Genomic DNA, 17,666 nt, shown 5'->3' with positions numbered 1-17,666 from the left:
CAGGAACTTGCTACTGCCAATGCATACGGTGATACAGTGCCGTGAGTATTAAAGACATACTGCTGCTGCACAAATAGCATATAAAATAACCCGTGGCAGTTCTATACAGGTGGAGCTGGGGAAGGTGTAGGGTTTCGGAGATTCATTTTCCTCTCTGAATATCATCAGTAATGTTAACACCCCTTCAGCCAGCTCCATCTAAAGTTTCATGACTGAACTATATATTAAAATTAGCCCAAATTTTTGCACTGTAGTGTAATCAAACTATATTATCAAAAAAAGAAATGTACAAAAAAGTGTCTCTTGAATGTCGAAGAAAGCTGCAAGTTTGTTAAATGTGGGTAGGGTCAGCAGTGAAGCACAGAGGAGCATTGTTTTCCTGGTGAGGTCTTTCGCTGCTGTACTATGACTAATGATCCACCAGCTGCAGCAGTGAACGGCAGTAGTATTCCCTGGCAACAAGCTGCCTCTTGCATAATGCCCATAAAAGTGCCTATTAGCAGCTGATGCTGATGGCAATGAAGATGCTACGCTGTTGGCACTGATGTTGCCACTGATATTTAAGAGAAACTATTCTAGTAACTATATAACTATAGTGCTATTTCATTATCGTCTGCACTTGCAGATCTATGTCGTTTACCTCCCCTCCTCGGAGAGTCATGACCTACAGAAAGCATGTTTTTGGTAGACAGCCTGTTTCTCATAACACACCGACTTGACTGCGGAAGTCACAAAAACCTCTCCCCCAAAATAGCACATACTTATGGGGCTAAACCACTAGGCTAGAAGTGTGCTATGAAACTTTAACTATGTGCGAACAATACCACATAAAAGGAACAATAAAGAGACAACTACTAGAAAGCAAACGATCACTATGGCTACTTCATTTATGAGGTTTGTAGTACTTTTTAATTAGACGACATCATGTGGTGTTTTTATGGCATCACTGAGATGTTAAACCTTCATAACTTGAAGGAATAGTCCATTCATGTAATGATTAACTGCAAAGCAGATTAATTGAAAAGACACTTCCATTATTTTTAAATAAATTAATTATTTTGTTGGATGCATCAAATTGATCAAAAGTGACAGTAAAACCTTTTTGTTACAAAATAATATATTTCAGATAAATGGTGTGCTTTTGAACTTTCTATTCATCAAGCAATCCTGAAAACATTCATCATGCTTTTTACTAAAACAATAAGCAGCACAAATGTTTCCGGAGCACCAAATCAGCATATTAGAATGATTTCTGATGGAACATGTGGCACTGAAGACTGGCTAATGAAAATTCAGCTTTGTCATTACAGGAATAAATTGCATTTTAAAATATATTCAAATAGATCAAAGCAACTTACTAGTCGTCGTCTCTCCTCCTCCACTGTGTTCAGCAGCTGGGAGAATTCTTTGAATGACTGGGCTGTGATAAGAGAAGAAGAATTCCAATCATGAATTATCAGCTCTGGATCTATAATTACTCTATCAGCACATCTGATTTTGACCTTTTAACCTCCGGCATAAAGGAAATACAGAAAACCTGTGTGTAATATTAGCTATGCAAATAAATAAATAAATACCATGGCCACCCAACAACTGATCAATGCACAAAGGGGTATTCAGGAAACAGCAGACCACTTGTTCAAGATGTAGAAATGTGAAAGTAACAAAAAACATGTTTCCTGTATGAGCCATGCATGTGTGCAACAGTCAGTTGTAGAAAAAAAGATATATATCAATAATTTCAAAAGCTGAAATGCTTGTTTTACAGTGATCCATTACATTTCTGACAGTGTGATTGTTAATGTTAGCTCCTGAATGTGCCTTGAAGTACTGTTTACAGAACATGATACTCAAAACATAATCCAGATGCAGGCTAAAACCAGCACCAGAAAAAAAAAAAGTTAAAACAGAAATGTGGTAGAAAACAACAGTGATCTAAAATAAACTACTGCTGATATTATGTCATGCTACTAAAATCACACGATGTTGTGATTCTCAGATTGTGCTTTGTTTTCCCTTAACAAAGTAAGCTTTGGCCACATCACTTCCTGTCCTGGGATATACAACATTCTTCTGTTTTGCGATAAGCAGAGTCCCACCTCTCAGTCCCTCTTGTCATTCTCTGGGAATTTTATCTAATCTAGATATCCCATAAGAACTACTTTCTATTAGGAGCTCAGGCCTGCTGATAAACACACCCTTGGTCATTTAAAATTCATGTTAAAGCAAGACAAATCTGCTTTGATGTGTAGCAGGAGAACCACAAATCCACAGAAAAGCACTTAAAAAAGGACATGTCAGGCATGTGTGTGACAATACTTACCCTGTTGAGACATTCATATCACATTTAGAGAACTGGCATTATGATTTATCGCAAACATACTCTACTGTTCAAAAGTTTAGGGTAATTTTTATTTTACTGTTTTTGAAAAAAGTCTGTTTTGCTCACGAACTCTGCATTTATGTGATCAGAAAGTGTGGTAGTGTACGGCCATTATTACTGCCTTCGTTTTCAATCGTTACAATCAAAACCAGTATTGGCAAAACTTATAACCCTATTAAAGATTTTTGCACATTTTGAGGATAAAAGGGTTAACTGTATACATTTTAACATTAAAATGTCATTAATATTAAACAGGTCTAAACTGCAAACAATCAGTCTCAGCAGTCTAAATATCTAAAACTGTTATGACCAATATAAACAGCCAGGGTCAGAAAGGAACATTCTCCTATCTTGCAGATGGTTGTTTGGGTTCATGGTTTTCTAAATGCCAGGCAGCAATTGTCTCAGTCTGACAAAGAGCCATCACTGCTGTGTTTGATACTAAAGGGCTGTGGTACTAAGGCAACATACAGAGTTCTCAGCTTTATAAGACATTGTTTGTTACTGTTGATGGGTGACTGAGGATGGCAGCTGCAAATAAAAAGCTGACATGGAGACATGAGCGTTTTAGAGACTGTTTCACAGTTTACATAACTATTTACAGCTTAAAGGGATAGTTCACACAACAAATTAATGTTCTGCCATTATTTACACACCCTCCTGTCATTCCAAACCTGTATGACTTTCGTTCTTTCTGTGAGACAAAAGAGTTATTACAGCTGAATGGCCAAGCTGATTATTTTATACAATAAATGGGATCAACCTGAATTTTCAAAACAAAGCAAGGTTTTTAGTGAATAATGCATTGCATTTCAATCTGTTTCTCAAACAAAGCTGTAATATGGTTTCAAAAGTCATATGGACTCATCTTTTTTGGGCTTGACTACTTGTCCCCATCTACTATTATTGTATGGATGAGAGCAGCTTCAACATTCTGTTAAACTTCTTTTGGGTTGCATGAAAGAAAGAGGGTCATACTGGTTCAGAAAGACATAAGTGTAATTAAATGATGACAGAAACTACATTTTAGGTAAACTATCCATGTAAGAAATCGTATAATTAACTAAAAATCACATGAATGTTCATATAATTTTCTTCTTGATCACTTGCCAACCACTTACCAATATTAATCTCATCATCTGTCTCTGCATCTCCGATGCATTCAAACTGGAAATCCTGTAGGGACTGGGAAAATTTCTGCACAGCTGCAGATAGATCTGTCAAAGAGACAACAAACAGAGTTATGTGATGGAGCTTCCTTATCATTGGAGCATATTCATTATATAAGCAGGGATTTGCTCAAACTAAAAGGAAGGAGATGCCATCTCAAATACTTAGTCAATTAAAGCATTAGTGCAAAACAAGATGTGGGTCTTTTTGGGAAGACGTTCACTGCCTTTAATTTGGTACAAAAGCCTGAATAAACCTTTTACCAGAATGCTTTGTAGCAGAGAATAAAGGAGAAAAATGTGAAAGAGAATATTGTTTAAAATGACAAGTAATATTCCAAAGACCAAATACTAAGCAAACAACATATCTAGAGAAAGACAGGAGGAGCCATGCTGGTGAAGTGGCTGATAACAGCATATCCATCAGAGACTAGTCTCCTTTCTGATATCACATCAGATCCCAGGATTCTCTGAATATATATAGTCTGACATCTATATACATTGCAAAACAAATCAGAGCTTTCTCACTTATAAACCTCAATAAATCTTATGTATCTTATATTTAAAAAGACACACGACCTGTAACTTACTTTTAAGCGCACTGATAAGCATATTTCCATCTTTGATTAGTTCCTTGATGAATTTATTAGTACGATCCAGCTCAATTTCGTGGCATTTGAGTCGCTCTCTGAAGTCAGGACTATCCAGAAAAGAATCACTGAATTCCAGCGCCGGGAGCCCCATTGTAAAAGTGCGGATGAATGAAACGATGAAAGAAACCCTACAAACAGCTTTAGTCCTGGGGAAAAGTAGATTTCTTAATAGAGTAAACTTTCCACGGTTACGAATCCCGAAACTCCTGTCTCCCGAAACCCCACTTCCGGCATGTTGTTTCCCAGCTCAATGACTGAGAGCTTCAGCAGAACGACAAAGCGAGTGTAGCGGTGACTCCTGCTGGTCTGATCCCGCTCACCTACAGACAAACACGAGGACATGATCAGACTGAGGCTACTACACCCTCCCGAGGTCACTCTAGAAGTTGTATGTCTCTGTGAACAAATATGTAGGATTTACAGGACAAATCAATAGAAAAAATAAAAATAAAAAAAACCCTACGTGTTAGAAACCTTGAAATTTCATGAACAGAAAGCACCCACCAAGATTGAACAAAACGATTACAGGCCACATTTGATAGAACTGATTATAGAAGTAATTATTTTAATTACCACAATCCACACAGATTTTAAGTTTTACGTTTAAACATTAATGTTTATAGTGGATTTAGTATACTATACTACACTGCAGTATTTACTAACCACACAATATAGGACCTCTTTCAAAAATGTACCATAGTAATTATAGTTTCGCCAAAAAATACTACATTTAGAACAGGTATTGGCACTTGATACTTGGTATCCAGCAGTGAAGACAAAACATACAAAAATACAAAGAACTATTTTAAAAGTTACACTTTTTCATTGAATATATAATATTTTAGTAATTTTACTTAAAACATTTACCACATCATGATCATTTGCCAGAAAATGTGGTTACTATAGTGAAGTTTTATCTTCATTCTATACAGTATTTATTCCTTTGTCATTTTTGTATATATGTCATATATTATATATATAATAGATTGTATATATTATAGTGTTTGTTTGTATATATTGACCTATTTTAGTTCACATCATGTTTCTCTTTTCACAATTGCCTTTTTTTATATTGACGAGTTGCTAAAGTTGTCCTTTTACAATGACAAAAAAGATATATTCTATTCTAACCCTTCTGTAGAATTAGGCTACATGATGGCCAACTTGTAAAAAGTGATATTAGTTTACTGCATCAATTTAAATTTTTAATTGTTCTTGTTTTGAGCCAGCACTGCTATGGCCGGAGATGCTGGGATAGGCACAACCTTACAGAGGACAAGAAGTTTGTAATCAAATTACAAAAACTCATTCATGAAAAATAAGGAAAGGGTAAGGAGGGAGAAGAACAAAAAATATGTTTGTATTCAGATAACAAAAGGTTTCTTGAATAATACGCTATGTCCTTAGGGATCCCTGTCCCATAAACCAAAAGGAAAGACTACCATCTAGTGACCCACTGATGAAACAATAAAAAACAAACAGGTTTAAACTCTTTCTGACTGTCTGTCTGTTCTGTCTTCTGTTCAGCCTCTGTAGGAAGTAAAGAGTTTTAATTACAACAAGATAGACAAAAATAGATTGCTTTTTATTTGACAGTGCTTTTCATGTGTTTGTCAACAATCTTCATGTGTTCTGTGTCTCTGTGTGACAAGTAATCACCCACAGCTGTCCCTTGTTAACTATGGTGTGTTTATACCCCTGTGTTTCCTTTGTTCGTTGGTCAGTTGTTGTTTCTTGTAGATGCTAGTGTTCCATGTTCCTTATCATCTGCTGTTCCAAGTTATCCTGGTTTACTAATGTTTTGTTTAATTTTATTCAGTAAATAAAATTTCTCTACGATTAGATGCACCTCATATCTCTTTTGGCCCAAGCATAAAAGAGGCCTTTCATAAGCTTTTTTGTATTCATAAAAAAGTTAGCTCAAATCGATCAGCTAGATAGATCAGATAGATAGATAGATCTAAATTAAAGGAACAGATCACCCAAAAATATCCTGATTGTTCAGGAATATATGTGCCACGGTTCTGCAGGAAAGAGGAATGGTGGGCATAAGGAGTCATACTCTCATGGAGGAACCTACCAAAGTAAGACATTTAAGCATTTGTTTAATTAATTGCTTTAAAGCATTTTGTATATATATCTGCATTGATTTATTTATTTTCACTATTATTTCCTTTTATTTTTTTATATCGTTCTTTCTTAGGTCTGCGAGTTCAGCACTCTTTTTTAGCAAAGTGGGTAAATGGTGCATCACGACACACCATCAATGGCTAGGCACCTGAAACACTGTCCATTCAACCAAGCTGAACTGATGTGCTTATGTGATTATTAATTTTTGCATTCAATTAATTATTGCATTCAAACAGCCAAATGTAGCACAAAGAAAAGCTTAATAAAAGTTTAAGATGACGTCAAATTTATAAAAAATATTAAACTTGACACACACAGTCTTAAAAACAAAACAAAACAAAAAAACTAGATGCTGTGCAGCAGTCAAAGAGAAATACTTAAATGCAGGGCAGTGCAATGCAAAAATGCATTCTGTTTGAACTGCCGCTAAGTTTGGATGTCTTGAAAATGCTGGGTACCTACAGCAGCTATGGTTACAGAACATGTAACTTGACTCTTGAATGCCAAAGCCCTAGTCACACTCCCAGTATATAAAAAGTGTCTATTTTTAACTAGTGTGCAGACACAGATACATGCTCACTCAAACTTTTAGCGGCTGAGCTGAACACTAGCGTGGAGCTCACAGATAAAACACTATGGTAGGTAAATTTTTCTTTGCTTTTTTAGTGTCTGCCAAATACAAGTAAACATAACAGTCTAAATATCTGCACTGTTTCTGTAAACAGCATTTAGGTTTTTACCATTATTTTAGGATTAGGATAATTCAGGTTTTACAACTAAGAGGAGGAATATGCATAAACCTGTATATTATGTACATACAGCCTATGTATTAATTCCAAGACTATAACACTATTCATCAAGATCTGAGATTTGACTAGCAATGACATTGACATGTCATTGAGATTCATTTGTAGTTCTGGTAAAACAAAGTTTCTGTTTAGTCTAAAACATTGTAAAAAAAAAAAAAAAAATGAAACAATCTGTAATTTGCATTTCTACACAGGGTAGACTAAAGACCCAAACATCGAAGCTTCATCGCCACTGCGAGAGCTGCCACAGCCGGCGCTGCAAGACGCCGATTGAGATTTCTGTGTCATGTGCGATCATGAGCTGCCGTTTGCTGTGCGGTGCTGTGTTTCACCTGTGCAAGGAAGAAGAACACCTGATCTTGTGCCCCAATGACAAGGTGCCTTGTCTCAATGTTGAATACGGCTGCCCGTTCATCATGTGCCGCTCAAACGTGGCTAAGCATTTGACGGTGTGTCCTGCCAGTGTCGTCTCCTGCTCAATGGAGTGGAACCGATGGCCCATTGAAGAGTCTGAGACTCCTGCGTTCTACAAGAACATTTTGAAGGAGAACTACAATCAGGAACCTCTGGATCTCTCGATGGCTCTGAGGGACCAGGATCATCTGTTTCATTCTCTTAAAATGAAGACTCTCTTTCCTGAACTTATTGAAAAGGTGGCTGAGGAGCCTTCAGAGGGGGCTGTGGGAGGGGTACAGCTCTCGAATGGAGTCGATGAAGCATCTGCATCTTCAAGTGCAGAAATGGAAGAAGATGGGCTTACTCAGGAGGAACGAGAGGAATTAGCGAGGAATCCTACTGTGGTTAATCTCGAAAGCTATAACATTTGGGAAAAAATGTTTAGCATGGAGTTAAGCGGTTGCAAGCATACAATAAAATCTATTGGGAAAAATCCTGAAACATCTCGCAAAGAAATAAAGCCACAAGCCAACCCAAGCAGGTTGGAAGTCTTACAGGAAGAGCTGCCAACGAAGAATGAAAGTCTTGACGCCTCTACTGACATCCCTCAATACAATGCATGGGAAATGGACGAAGACAAATTCCTCATTGCCACATCCTTGTTTGCATGTGACACGAGGCCCAAGAAGAAACTTGTCTATCAACATTTGGAGCCGATGAAGATTAAAACAGTCCGCACTTTCAAAGTCCCAACCAGCTTCAAAGCCAAGCAAAGTCGCATTCGAAACCCCTCGCATAACAAGAAGGTGAACTCGAGTGTAGACACATCTGACCTAGGTATTGAAATCGATGACATTCCAAAATGGGATGAAGTTCAAGCCACTCTGTTGTGCTCCCTGGAGAAGGAACTACGGGGGCATCTCATAGCCGAATCCAGGTCCACAGATGCCCTTCTTGTGGACGTTGGAACACAGACGTATGATTTCTTCTTGGCACCTTTCAAAGCAGAGACTTCACTGGCCGACATCACTGCTGACCAGGCTTTGAAACTTCATGTCCAGATTCAGACCGAGAGTGTCACCAGAAGACACAACAAATCCAGCTCTGCGTTTACCTACCTCTGCAACCACACATTCAGACGAGATGAGTTTCCTTCACACTACAAGAACGTTCACTCTGACATCCAGAGTTGTGTCAATGGATGGTTTGAACAGCGATGCCCTCTCGCCTACCTTGGCTGCATTTATATTCAGAGAAGGTTTCAGCCTAGTTCTCACAGAGCGATGGTTTACTATGACAGAGAGCTCAGCACTTTCTGTCTCCGACCGGAGGTTTCAGACACACTATATGAAGGTATAAAACCGGTGACTGTGGTAAGAAAGCATGCACGCAATACAGATGCTCTGAGCAGGCTACCTTTTGAGGTTCTAGTCCATATTGCTGGATTTCTTGATAGCTTCACCCTGTCCCAGCTAGCTCTGGTCTCTCGTCTAATGAGGGAGGTATGCGGGACCTTGCTTCATGATAGAGGAATGGTCTCACTGAAGTGGGAAAAGAAGATCTACTCTCATGGTGGATGGTGCTGGAGAGCCAGAAAGAGGGTGAGTTTCTACAGCAATTAAATAATACTAATAAAGAACTGCAATCTTGTGTAAAGAACAGCCCTATCATTTGGAGTCTAAAGTCGCAATAAGCCTTTTTTGGAGAAATGCAGTTTTAAAAACGTACTCGGTTACTAATGTAACCTCGGTTCTCAATAGAAGAGGGAACGAGTACTGCGTCTTAGCTAAGACGCTACGGGAAAAGTCTCTTTTCACGATACACTGAAGCAAAAAATTATCCTTAATTTGGAATTATTGTAAAGCGCATTTGCAGCAGTACACAGCCATAGGCGAGACGGCTCGCTCGCTCATTGGCTGCTCTGCGGCAACTGCATAAGCCTATCGAGCGCAGGCTGATGCAACATCAGACCAATGAGGGCGCTCGCGCCCTCCATGCCACTTCCCGCCGAAACGGGTGTGGCCTAGCCCTATAAAGGGAGCTCAAAAAGGCTGACTCACCTTTATTTCATCGCCGAAGCGAACCAGAGTGAATCGTACGCACGGCAAAGAACTTCTTCTCTCTTCTAGAGAGAACCGAGGTTACATTAGTAACCGAGTACGTTCTCTTACGAGAGTTCTCTCGTACTGCGTCTTAGCTAAGAGATCACACACCAATAAACCTGGAAGCGGCGCCCAGGATTTACAGTGCACAATCACCAGAGGGACTCACAGAGAGTCCTAGAACAGGAGGGGGAAACCCTCCGTCCCATATCTAGCAGCGTCCGTAGACACGGCAATATGACATCACATATTCAAGGCAAGGCCTGACCAATGTGGGAATGTGGGTCTTACGCAATACTGCCCATCGCTTGCGATCTCAGAGTTCCAATCAGGACACTGATTCAACTATACCGACAACAGCTTTGCTTGCAGAGTGGGAACCTCTAGGTTATAGAACCTGATAAATGTAGATGGCGAGGCCCATCCTGCCGCCATACATATATCCTGTAAGGAAATCCCACTAGACCACGCCCACAATGAGGCGACGCCTCTTGTGGAGTGTGCTCTGAAACCCAGTGGGCACTGAAGGCCCCTGGAAGTGTAAGCTAAAGCTATAGCTTCAACTATCCATCTGGATAGGCTCTGTTTCGAAACAGCCGTTCCCTTGGAAGGTCCACTGAACGAGACAAACAGCTGCTCAGTCTGTCTGAAGACAGCAGAGCGAGACACATAAGTTCTTAAAACCCTAACGGGGCAAAGAAGACTTGAGTCTCCATCCTCTTCTGACACCGACAGGGCAGACAGGGAAATAACCTGAGCCCGAAACGGTGTGTTGAGGGATTTCGGCACATAACCGTGCCTAGGTTTGAGTATGACTCTTGAGTCATTAGGCCCAAACTCCAAGCACGTTGGGCTCACCGAGAGCGCATGCAGGTCACCCACACCCACAAGGGGAACCTTTCATGGCCTCCAAAACCGTCGAGAGGTCCCATACAGGAAACTGACGGAGGTCTGGGAGGATTCAGCCTCCTAGCTCCTCTAAGGAAGTGGATGACCAAATCGTTCCTTCCTATTGACTGACCGAGCGTTGTCTCAGAAAACGCTGCGATAGCCGCCACGTAAACTTTGAGCGCGGAGGGGGCTCTGCCCTTATCCAACAGCTCCTGTAGGAAGGAGAGAACCTCTGTCACCTCACAACTAAGGGGTGAACGTCCCTGAGCTGTGCACCAGCTGGAGAAAACTGACCACTTCGAGGCATATAGCCGTCGAGTCGACGGAGCTCTAGCCTGAGTGATAGTATTTAGCACTCCCACTGAGAGATCAGCGGGTAACCGTTGAGCGCCCACACATGGAGGGACCATAACTCCGGTTGAGGGTGCCAAATCGAGCCCCTGGCCTGTGAGAGGAGGTCCCTCCTCAACGGCACTGGCCACGGGGCAGTGTCTGCTAACTGCATCAAATCTGGAAACCATGGTTGGTTCTTCCAAAGTGGTGCTACAAGCAGTACTGAGCATCTTGTTTCCCTCACCCGTTCTAACACCTGCGGAAGGAGGGAGACGGGGGGAAAAGCATAGAGCGGGCAGCACGGCCACCTTTGTGACAGTGCGCTTTCGTTCTTGGAAAAGAACGCGGGGCAGTGAACGTTTTTGTGGGACGCGAAGAGGTCCATTTCCGCCCTGCTTAATCTCTCCCACAGCAGCTGGACTGTCTGTGGGTGTAGAGACCATTCGCCCTTGGGAATGTTGCTTCTGGACAGTCTGTCTGGACCCAGATTCTGTAGCCCAGGCACATGAACTGCTCTCAGCGAGCACAAGTTGCGCTGAGCCCAAACCAGGAGGCGTTCCGCCAACCTGTACAAGTTTCGAGACCTGAGACCGCCCTGGCGATTTATGTAGAACACCACAGACATGTTGTCCGAACGGACTAAGACGTGGTGGCCCTTGATTCGGGGACAAAAGCACGTCAGCGCGTTCTCCACTGCCAGCATTTCCAGACAGTTTATATGTTGGAGATTTTCCCGTTCTGACCACAGGCCAAAGAACGGTCTGCCCTTGAGCAGCGCTCCCCATCCCGAAGTGGAGGCGTCCGTCGACACCACTTTCACTTTCGAGGAAGTCCCCAGGCTTACACCTGATTGGTACCAGTCGTTCGCTGTCCAGGGTTTCAAGGCTGTGACACAGCTATATCCACACTCTGCGCGGTACTCGCGCTTACAGCCAGAACTGCAAGGGGCGCATGCGGAGCAGGCCCAACTGAAGAACTGGTGATGCTGAGGCCATGAGACCTAGCATCTTCTGAAATTCTCTGAGCGAGAAGGTCGCGCCGCAGCGGAGAGAGCTCGCTGCGCGCTGAATGCCCAACGCGCGCATTGGTGAAACGCAGTTTCGCCTTGTTCAGCTGTCTTAGATCCAGTATGTGTCTGAAACCCCCGTCTTTCTTGGGCACTAGAAAGTATCTGCTGTACAGCCCCCCTTCGCTTTGAGTGTGAGATACAGGCTCCACAGCCCCTTTGCTCAACAGTTTTGATATTTCGGCTCGAAGTAGGTGTGCTACTTCTGTTTTGACCGTAGTTTCGATGCGCGCTAAAAAGCGCGGAGGGCATCGAAAAAACTGTAGCGAGTAGCCTCTCTTTATAATGTCTAGCACCCAATCTGAAACCCCTGGAAGCGCTGACCATGCGTCTGCATGAATGGCTAGGAGTTGGATGCGAAGCGCGCTCTGTTGGCTGGGCAACGGCAGCGCTTCGATGTGCTGTAACATGGGCGTTATGCCTGTGACATTTGAGGCGGGGAGCGCGCTGATCACAGCGGGCAGATCGCTTGTCCTCGACCCCGCCACGGTGCTTAACCGAGTGAGGGAGGGCTGAGCGGGTCCCGTGGGACTCGTGCTGTCTGTGAGTAATTGTGGGCTGTAAGTGTGCACATTTACTGCTTTCGACTCGCTGTCTGCCTGGGCAGAACGAACGTGCACGGGTTTCGTTTTTACAGAAACCACATGCCGTATGTGACATAGTGTTTGTGGGCACTGAGGAGTGGACACGTTTACTATGTAGTGCGCGCGATCGACCTGAGTCGCTTTTATGGGCGCGAGCCCTGTGTGAAGGGCTGTGCTTATATGTGGAGATGGGCACTGAGTGGGCACAGTGGGCATCGTCACTACATTTATAGCACCATCGGCTGTGGCCGGGACACCAGAAATTACACTCTTTTCGGGAAATATCTGGGTAGCCGTGATAACGGCTTTTGTGTGCAGGCAAGCGGGCAATTGTACAGGCTTGCGCGTTGCAGAAGACGCTGAGACACTCACAATTCCTGGAACTGAAACAGCGGCGCGCTTTGGTTGAGAGTTCGACTCGTACACCGGCGCTTTCCTAGGAGTGCTAGGATGACTTTGGGGCTTCCGGCCTCACCGTAATCCTCTGCCGTGGTCCCCGCGGCGCGGGGCGACGGCCGGTAGTGCGAGAGCGGGGTCTCGAGCTGCGTTGCTGACGCTGTTGCGATGAAGCAGCAGGAGGCGGGGGGTGTGGCTGAGAGCTTTGCGGGGCCGGTCTAGCACGACTCGCTGCAGAACCGGAGCGCTTCGGGAGGAAGTGCTTGAATGCTTGTGACGCTTTCTGGTCCTCGACGAATCTCTCAACGAACTCGTTGACTGAAGATCCGAAGAGCCCAGCGGGAGTCAGCGGGGCGTCGAGGAACGCAGTGCGTTCAGACTCTGCCATGTCTGATAGCGTCAGCCATAGATGCCTCTCAGCCACAGTAGCAGAAGCCATAACTCGTCCCATGGCCTGTGCAGCAGACTTAGTAGCGCGAAGAGAGAGATCCGAAGCACTCCTCAAATCCGCAAGACAGATAGCCTCAGGTCCCATCTCCTCCAGCTTACGGAGGAGATCACCCTGGAATATCTGCAGCGTGGCCATGGTGTGTAGTGCAGACGCAGCCTGCCCAGCAGCAGAAAAGATCCGCGCAAGCAGAGATGACGTCATGCGGCAGGCTTTAGATGGCAACACTGCTTTCGTCTGGCGTCCAGCAGAGGGCGGGCAAAGGTGCGTCGCTATCGCCTGTTCCACCGGCGGAAGTGACTGGTTGCCTCTGTTTTTAGCATCATCCAGTGCGGAGAATGCTGGTGAAACAGACGAACGAGTTCGCGCTGAGTATGGAGCGTTCCAAGCCTTTGCCACCTCTTCGTGAAGCTCAGGAAGAAATGGGGCGGGCTTTGAGTTCAGGGACGTACGCTCATCCGGAAGAAAGCTACCATCCAGCCGGGAACGAGAGGGGGGCGCTGGTGCAGACCACTCGAGGCCGAGACTCGTCGCGGCCAGCGTGAGCACTCGCATCAGCTCCTTCTCGATGTCCGCTCGTCTGCTGGGCTTCTGAGCAGAAAGCGCGAGATCCCCAGAGCTCGCCCAGCCTTCACTGCCCGAAGCTAGCAGAGAGCACGTGTCCTCTTCCCCCGACACGGCCCTGAGATCTACTTCCTCGGAGGACGCGGCGGCAGACAGCTGGCGCTGACCATCGGGAAGCGATGCAGGGGAGGCCGGTGAAGCAGGGCGAACCGGCGAGCTCGGTTGAGCTGGAGACGGTTCCGGAATCAGCTGGGAGCGGCGCTTTTTACGGCGCTGCAGCACAGCGGGGAATGCAGGCTCGGAGAAAAATGCCAAGCGAGTCCTCACCATTGGCAACAGCTCGCAGTGAGGGCAGCCGCCGTCAGTGAGCGCGAGCGCTGCATGATCCTCACCCAGGCAGGAGACACAGATGACGTGACGGTCTCCCTCGCTGAGCGGGGCTCTGCACGAGCCGCAAGAGGGCATCTTTAAAAAGACGCAGCTCTTTTACGAGTGTGTGTCGCAGGCCGAACACACACACGAGGATACGAAAAAAGGATATAGGCGCCGGAACGCGCAGCAGGAACGGCAGTGGAAGGCGGCAGTGGAAGGCGGCGTTGGCCAGTGGCTTCAGGAATGGCTCGTCCCGCTGAGATGCTATCTGACGACGCTTGCTTCCTTTCGTGATCCAACGATGCGTGAGCTTCGCTGAAGAGATGAAAAATCAGGTGAGTCAGCCTTTTCGAGCTCCCTTTATAGAGCTAGGCCACACCCGTTTCGGCGGGAAGTGGCATGGAGGGCGCGAGCGCCTTCATTGGTCTGATGTTGCATCAGCCTGCGCTCGATAGGCTTATGCAGTTGCCGCAGAGCAGCCAATGAGCGAGCCGTCTCGCCTATGGCTGTGTACTGCTGCAAATGCGCTTTACAATAATTCAAAATTAAGGATAATTTTTTGCTTCAGTGTATCGTGAAAAGAGACTTTTCCCGTAGCGTCTTAGCTAAGACGCAGTACGAGAGAACTCTCGTAAGAGAACTTGAATTTTCTAAAATGATGGAGCAGTTCACTTAGTTTGTGAATGTGCATGAACACTTAAAATAAAAAGTATCTGACTTGCACTAATTGTGCTTTAATACGTCATCAGGTTTGGCAGTTTAGCAACCTGTTCTCCACTGTGGACAGCTGGTGCTTTGACAAACTGCCTCCCATTTCTGAGCATCTAAAGGTTTGTCCATACTACAAGAAGGAGAATAAGACTGCACCAGTTCCTTTAACTGGTGTTCATGAGTGCCACGAGATTAAAGCACACAGGAATCAGAGTTTAGTCTCCATGTTCGTGAAAAGAGAGTAGCATTTGTATTATAACAATCAAATTAAATATTGTTTTTTTTGTGACAACCTCAAACAGTCATTCATCTATACAAAAGTTCTGTGTTATTTTGTGCCATTCTGTTTTGAAATGTATTTTGTCATATGTGCAAAAACAAATAAATCACCATCATTTTTTCAGTTTTGTCATGGAATTATGTTTTTATGTTGAATTTATACCCTATCCTTTCGCCCATAAATGAAAATGCTATAATTTAATCACCCTCATGTCCTTCCAGACCTGTATACCTTACTTTCTTCTGCAGATCACAAAAGACAATATTTTAAAGAATGTTGGTAATTAAACCGCTTTGATTATTATCGACTTGATTATTATCGACATCAAATTAATTATTATTTGGTAATCTTATAACTGTTGACCTGTGCAGTTAAAAGAGTTAAGTTGTGACCGTTTAAGAAGTAAAACATATTTTTGACCTTTTATTATGTCAATAAATGTTTTATGAGAATAAAAAACAGAATGTTCATGGGAATGGGGAAGGAAAAAAAAACATGTGTTGGCAATTTCAAAAGATGTGAAATAGTTCAAATTTTAGAGAAATGAAACAATTACTTTTTTTTTTCTCGGCAGAAGCCTTTTTTTTTTTTACCGCATTTTACCACCCACAATCAGGAACAGAAGTGTAAAATTTACAGCGGGACACTGGTAAGACTGCTAAGGATTTTAGAATCATAGTAATATGATATCATATTGTCTTGTAGTTGATTCTATCACTGTACATTAATTCAAAATGCCTGTGCAGTTGTGAATCTAATTTGTTCTTCGTGATTTATCTTAGATGTTTTAGGATGCAGCCGCTGGCTTTATTTGCTTTTCTTTGGGTCCTGCTTCCCTTTGCTCTCTGTAAGGATGATTCATGTGCGATAGATGGGAGAGATGGCGTGAGTGGAATCCCTGGCAGGGATGGCTTAACAGGAGCAAAGGGAGAGAAAGGAGCACCAGGTGAGAAAGTAATGCGTGATATGAATCCCATATCCATGGGTAGTTTAAACAATCAGTTAAAAATGTCTCCTTTTTATTTTGAGCTTGCAATTATTAGTATGAAGGAACTGAACTGATAGTTTTGAATAAAAGTATACTCTCTCAGCATTGCAGGATGAGCTGAACAGTATCACCATGCAGGAACTCAAAGGAGAGATGGGTTTCAGAGGCCTCCCAGGAGCAAATGGTCAAAAAGGTTTTATGGGTGCACAGGGTCCAAAGGGTTTTCTTGGTCCTAAGGGTCCTAGAGGATCAAGTGGTGGCATTGATGGCAGTGGAGGTCCTGCCAGTCAGAAGCCAGCTTTCTCTGTGCTGCGAAACCGAGCAGATTATGCTTCATATGACAAACCTGTGATCTTTGATAGTCAGCTTAGCAATGTCGATAATGATTTCAATCTTAAAACTGGCTATTTCACTTGCAAGGTTCCTGGGGTGTATTACTTTGTGTTTCACGCATCGTCTGAAGGACAGTTATGTCTCAGATTTAAGAGTGACAGGAAATCAGTTAGCCTGAATTTCTGTGACATAAACCCACGATCACTATCTGCTGTTGTGTCAGGTGGAGCAGTACTTCAGCTATTTACAAATGACAAAGTATGGATTGAGCCTTTCGCAAAAAGTCCTGCAGGCAGCAAAATGCCTAAAAGCATGACTGCTGTATTCAATGGATTTTTAATCTTTCACAACACATAGGACTTAATAGTCTACATATTAAACACACTGCAAATGATTATTGACTGTGAGAGTGATGTATAGCAGTGATGTAAACATTTCAAAAACACGAATTAAAAAATATCTAATCTGATCTATTGCATGCTGTATTCAATCTTGTATTCTTTTATCTTGTCTTGTATTAAAACTGCTTTGTTGTATTTGATAAATGTCTCCAATGAACTAAATAAAAGCATAAGAACATGATTATACAAAATTATTAGCTTTCACTTTATTTTAATTCTATGTTCTACAATTAACAACGAAATATGTATCTAATGGACATAAAAGTTGTCTGATTACAAAAATTAAAGTTAAAAATAATTCAGTTCTTATTTGCAATGTTTATTATTTTATATAATATATATTTAATGTATATACAAATTTTTACTCAAAAAAATAATAATATGAAACCGTTTTCTTTCTCAGAAATCACTAGTAAATTTCACAAACAATTACAGAGAAACCTGAATCCACTAAAAAAATAAACAATCCAGTACAAGTAAGACATCTGAACTGGAACTTTCTTGTGAAATGAAGGCTTCTACAATAATCTTTGTTTAATTTACAACTTGGAAAATTAATTTTTGCAGTGTTGTCAGTAGGGCATATAAACTTACACTGTAAGAAAAATTCAAACGCTATACTATGAATACAGATTGTTTTGAATGCTGTTTTGTGAA

General features: G+C 42.9%; 3 protein-coding genes across 5 annotated transcripts in view; 2 read left to right on the top strand and 1 right to left on the bottom strand.

Annotated features, from left to right (window-relative positions):
• Positions 1–4,575, bottom strand: part of LOC132131006 (rho GTPase-activating protein 42) — a 29,289-nt gene extending 24,714 nt beyond the window's left edge. For both annotated transcript variants that reach the window (XM_059542956.1, XM_059542957.1), the window contains exons 1-3: positions 4,143–4,575; positions 3,505–3,600; positions 1,359–1,420 (exon numbers count right to left, since the gene is read on the bottom strand). In XM_059542956.1, the coding sequence (XP_059398939.1) occupies positions 1,359–1,420; positions 3,505–3,600; positions 4,143–4,296 (312 nt within the window). In that variant the 5' untranslated portion in view covers positions 4,297–4,575. The remainder of the gene's footprint in view (positions 1–1,358; positions 1,421–3,504; positions 3,601–4,142) is intronic.
• A 1,586-nt stretch (positions 4,576–6,161) lies between these two features.
• On the top strand, positions 6,162–15,658 carry fbxo40.1 (F-box protein 40, tandem duplicate 1). Of its 2 annotated transcripts, none has more exons than XM_059542329.1 (3): positions 6,162–6,289; positions 7,339–9,141; positions 15,046–15,658. In XM_059542329.1, the coding sequence occupies exons 1-3, from the start codon at positions 6,245–6,247 to the stop codon at positions 15,250–15,252; spliced, it is 2,055 nt and encodes a 684-aa protein (XP_059398312.1). In that variant the 5' UTR covers positions 6,162–6,244; the 3' UTR covers positions 15,253–15,658. The 2 variants fall into 2 exon arrangements, with proteins under 2 accessions (XP_059398312.1, XP_059398314.1); XM_059542331.1 differs by lacking the exon at positions 6,162–6,289 and adding an exon at positions 6,895–6,973.
• Positions 15,659–15,824: 166 nt separating this feature from the next.
• On the top strand, positions 15,825–17,077 carry c1qa (complement component 1, q subcomponent, A chain). Its single transcript, XM_059542334.1, has 3 exons — positions 15,825–15,936; positions 16,070–16,233; positions 16,379–17,077. The coding sequence occupies exons 2-3, from the start codon at positions 16,080–16,082 to the stop codon at positions 16,963–16,965; spliced, it is 741 nt and encodes a 246-aa protein (XP_059398317.1). The 5' UTR covers positions 15,825–15,936; positions 16,070–16,079; the 3' UTR covers positions 16,966–17,077.
• The last annotated feature ends 589 nt before the right edge of the window (positions 17,078–17,666 follow it).

Source organism: Carassius carassius, chromosome 47 (genome assembly GCF_963082965.1).
Source record: "Carassius carassius chromosome 47, fCarCar2.1, whole genome shotgun sequence".
Lineage (NCBI taxonomy): Eukaryota > Metazoa > Chordata > Actinopteri > Cypriniformes > Cyprinidae > Carassius > Carassius carassius.
Note: the sequence above shows the minus strand (reverse complement) of the source record. Positions and strands in the feature narration are given on the sequence as shown.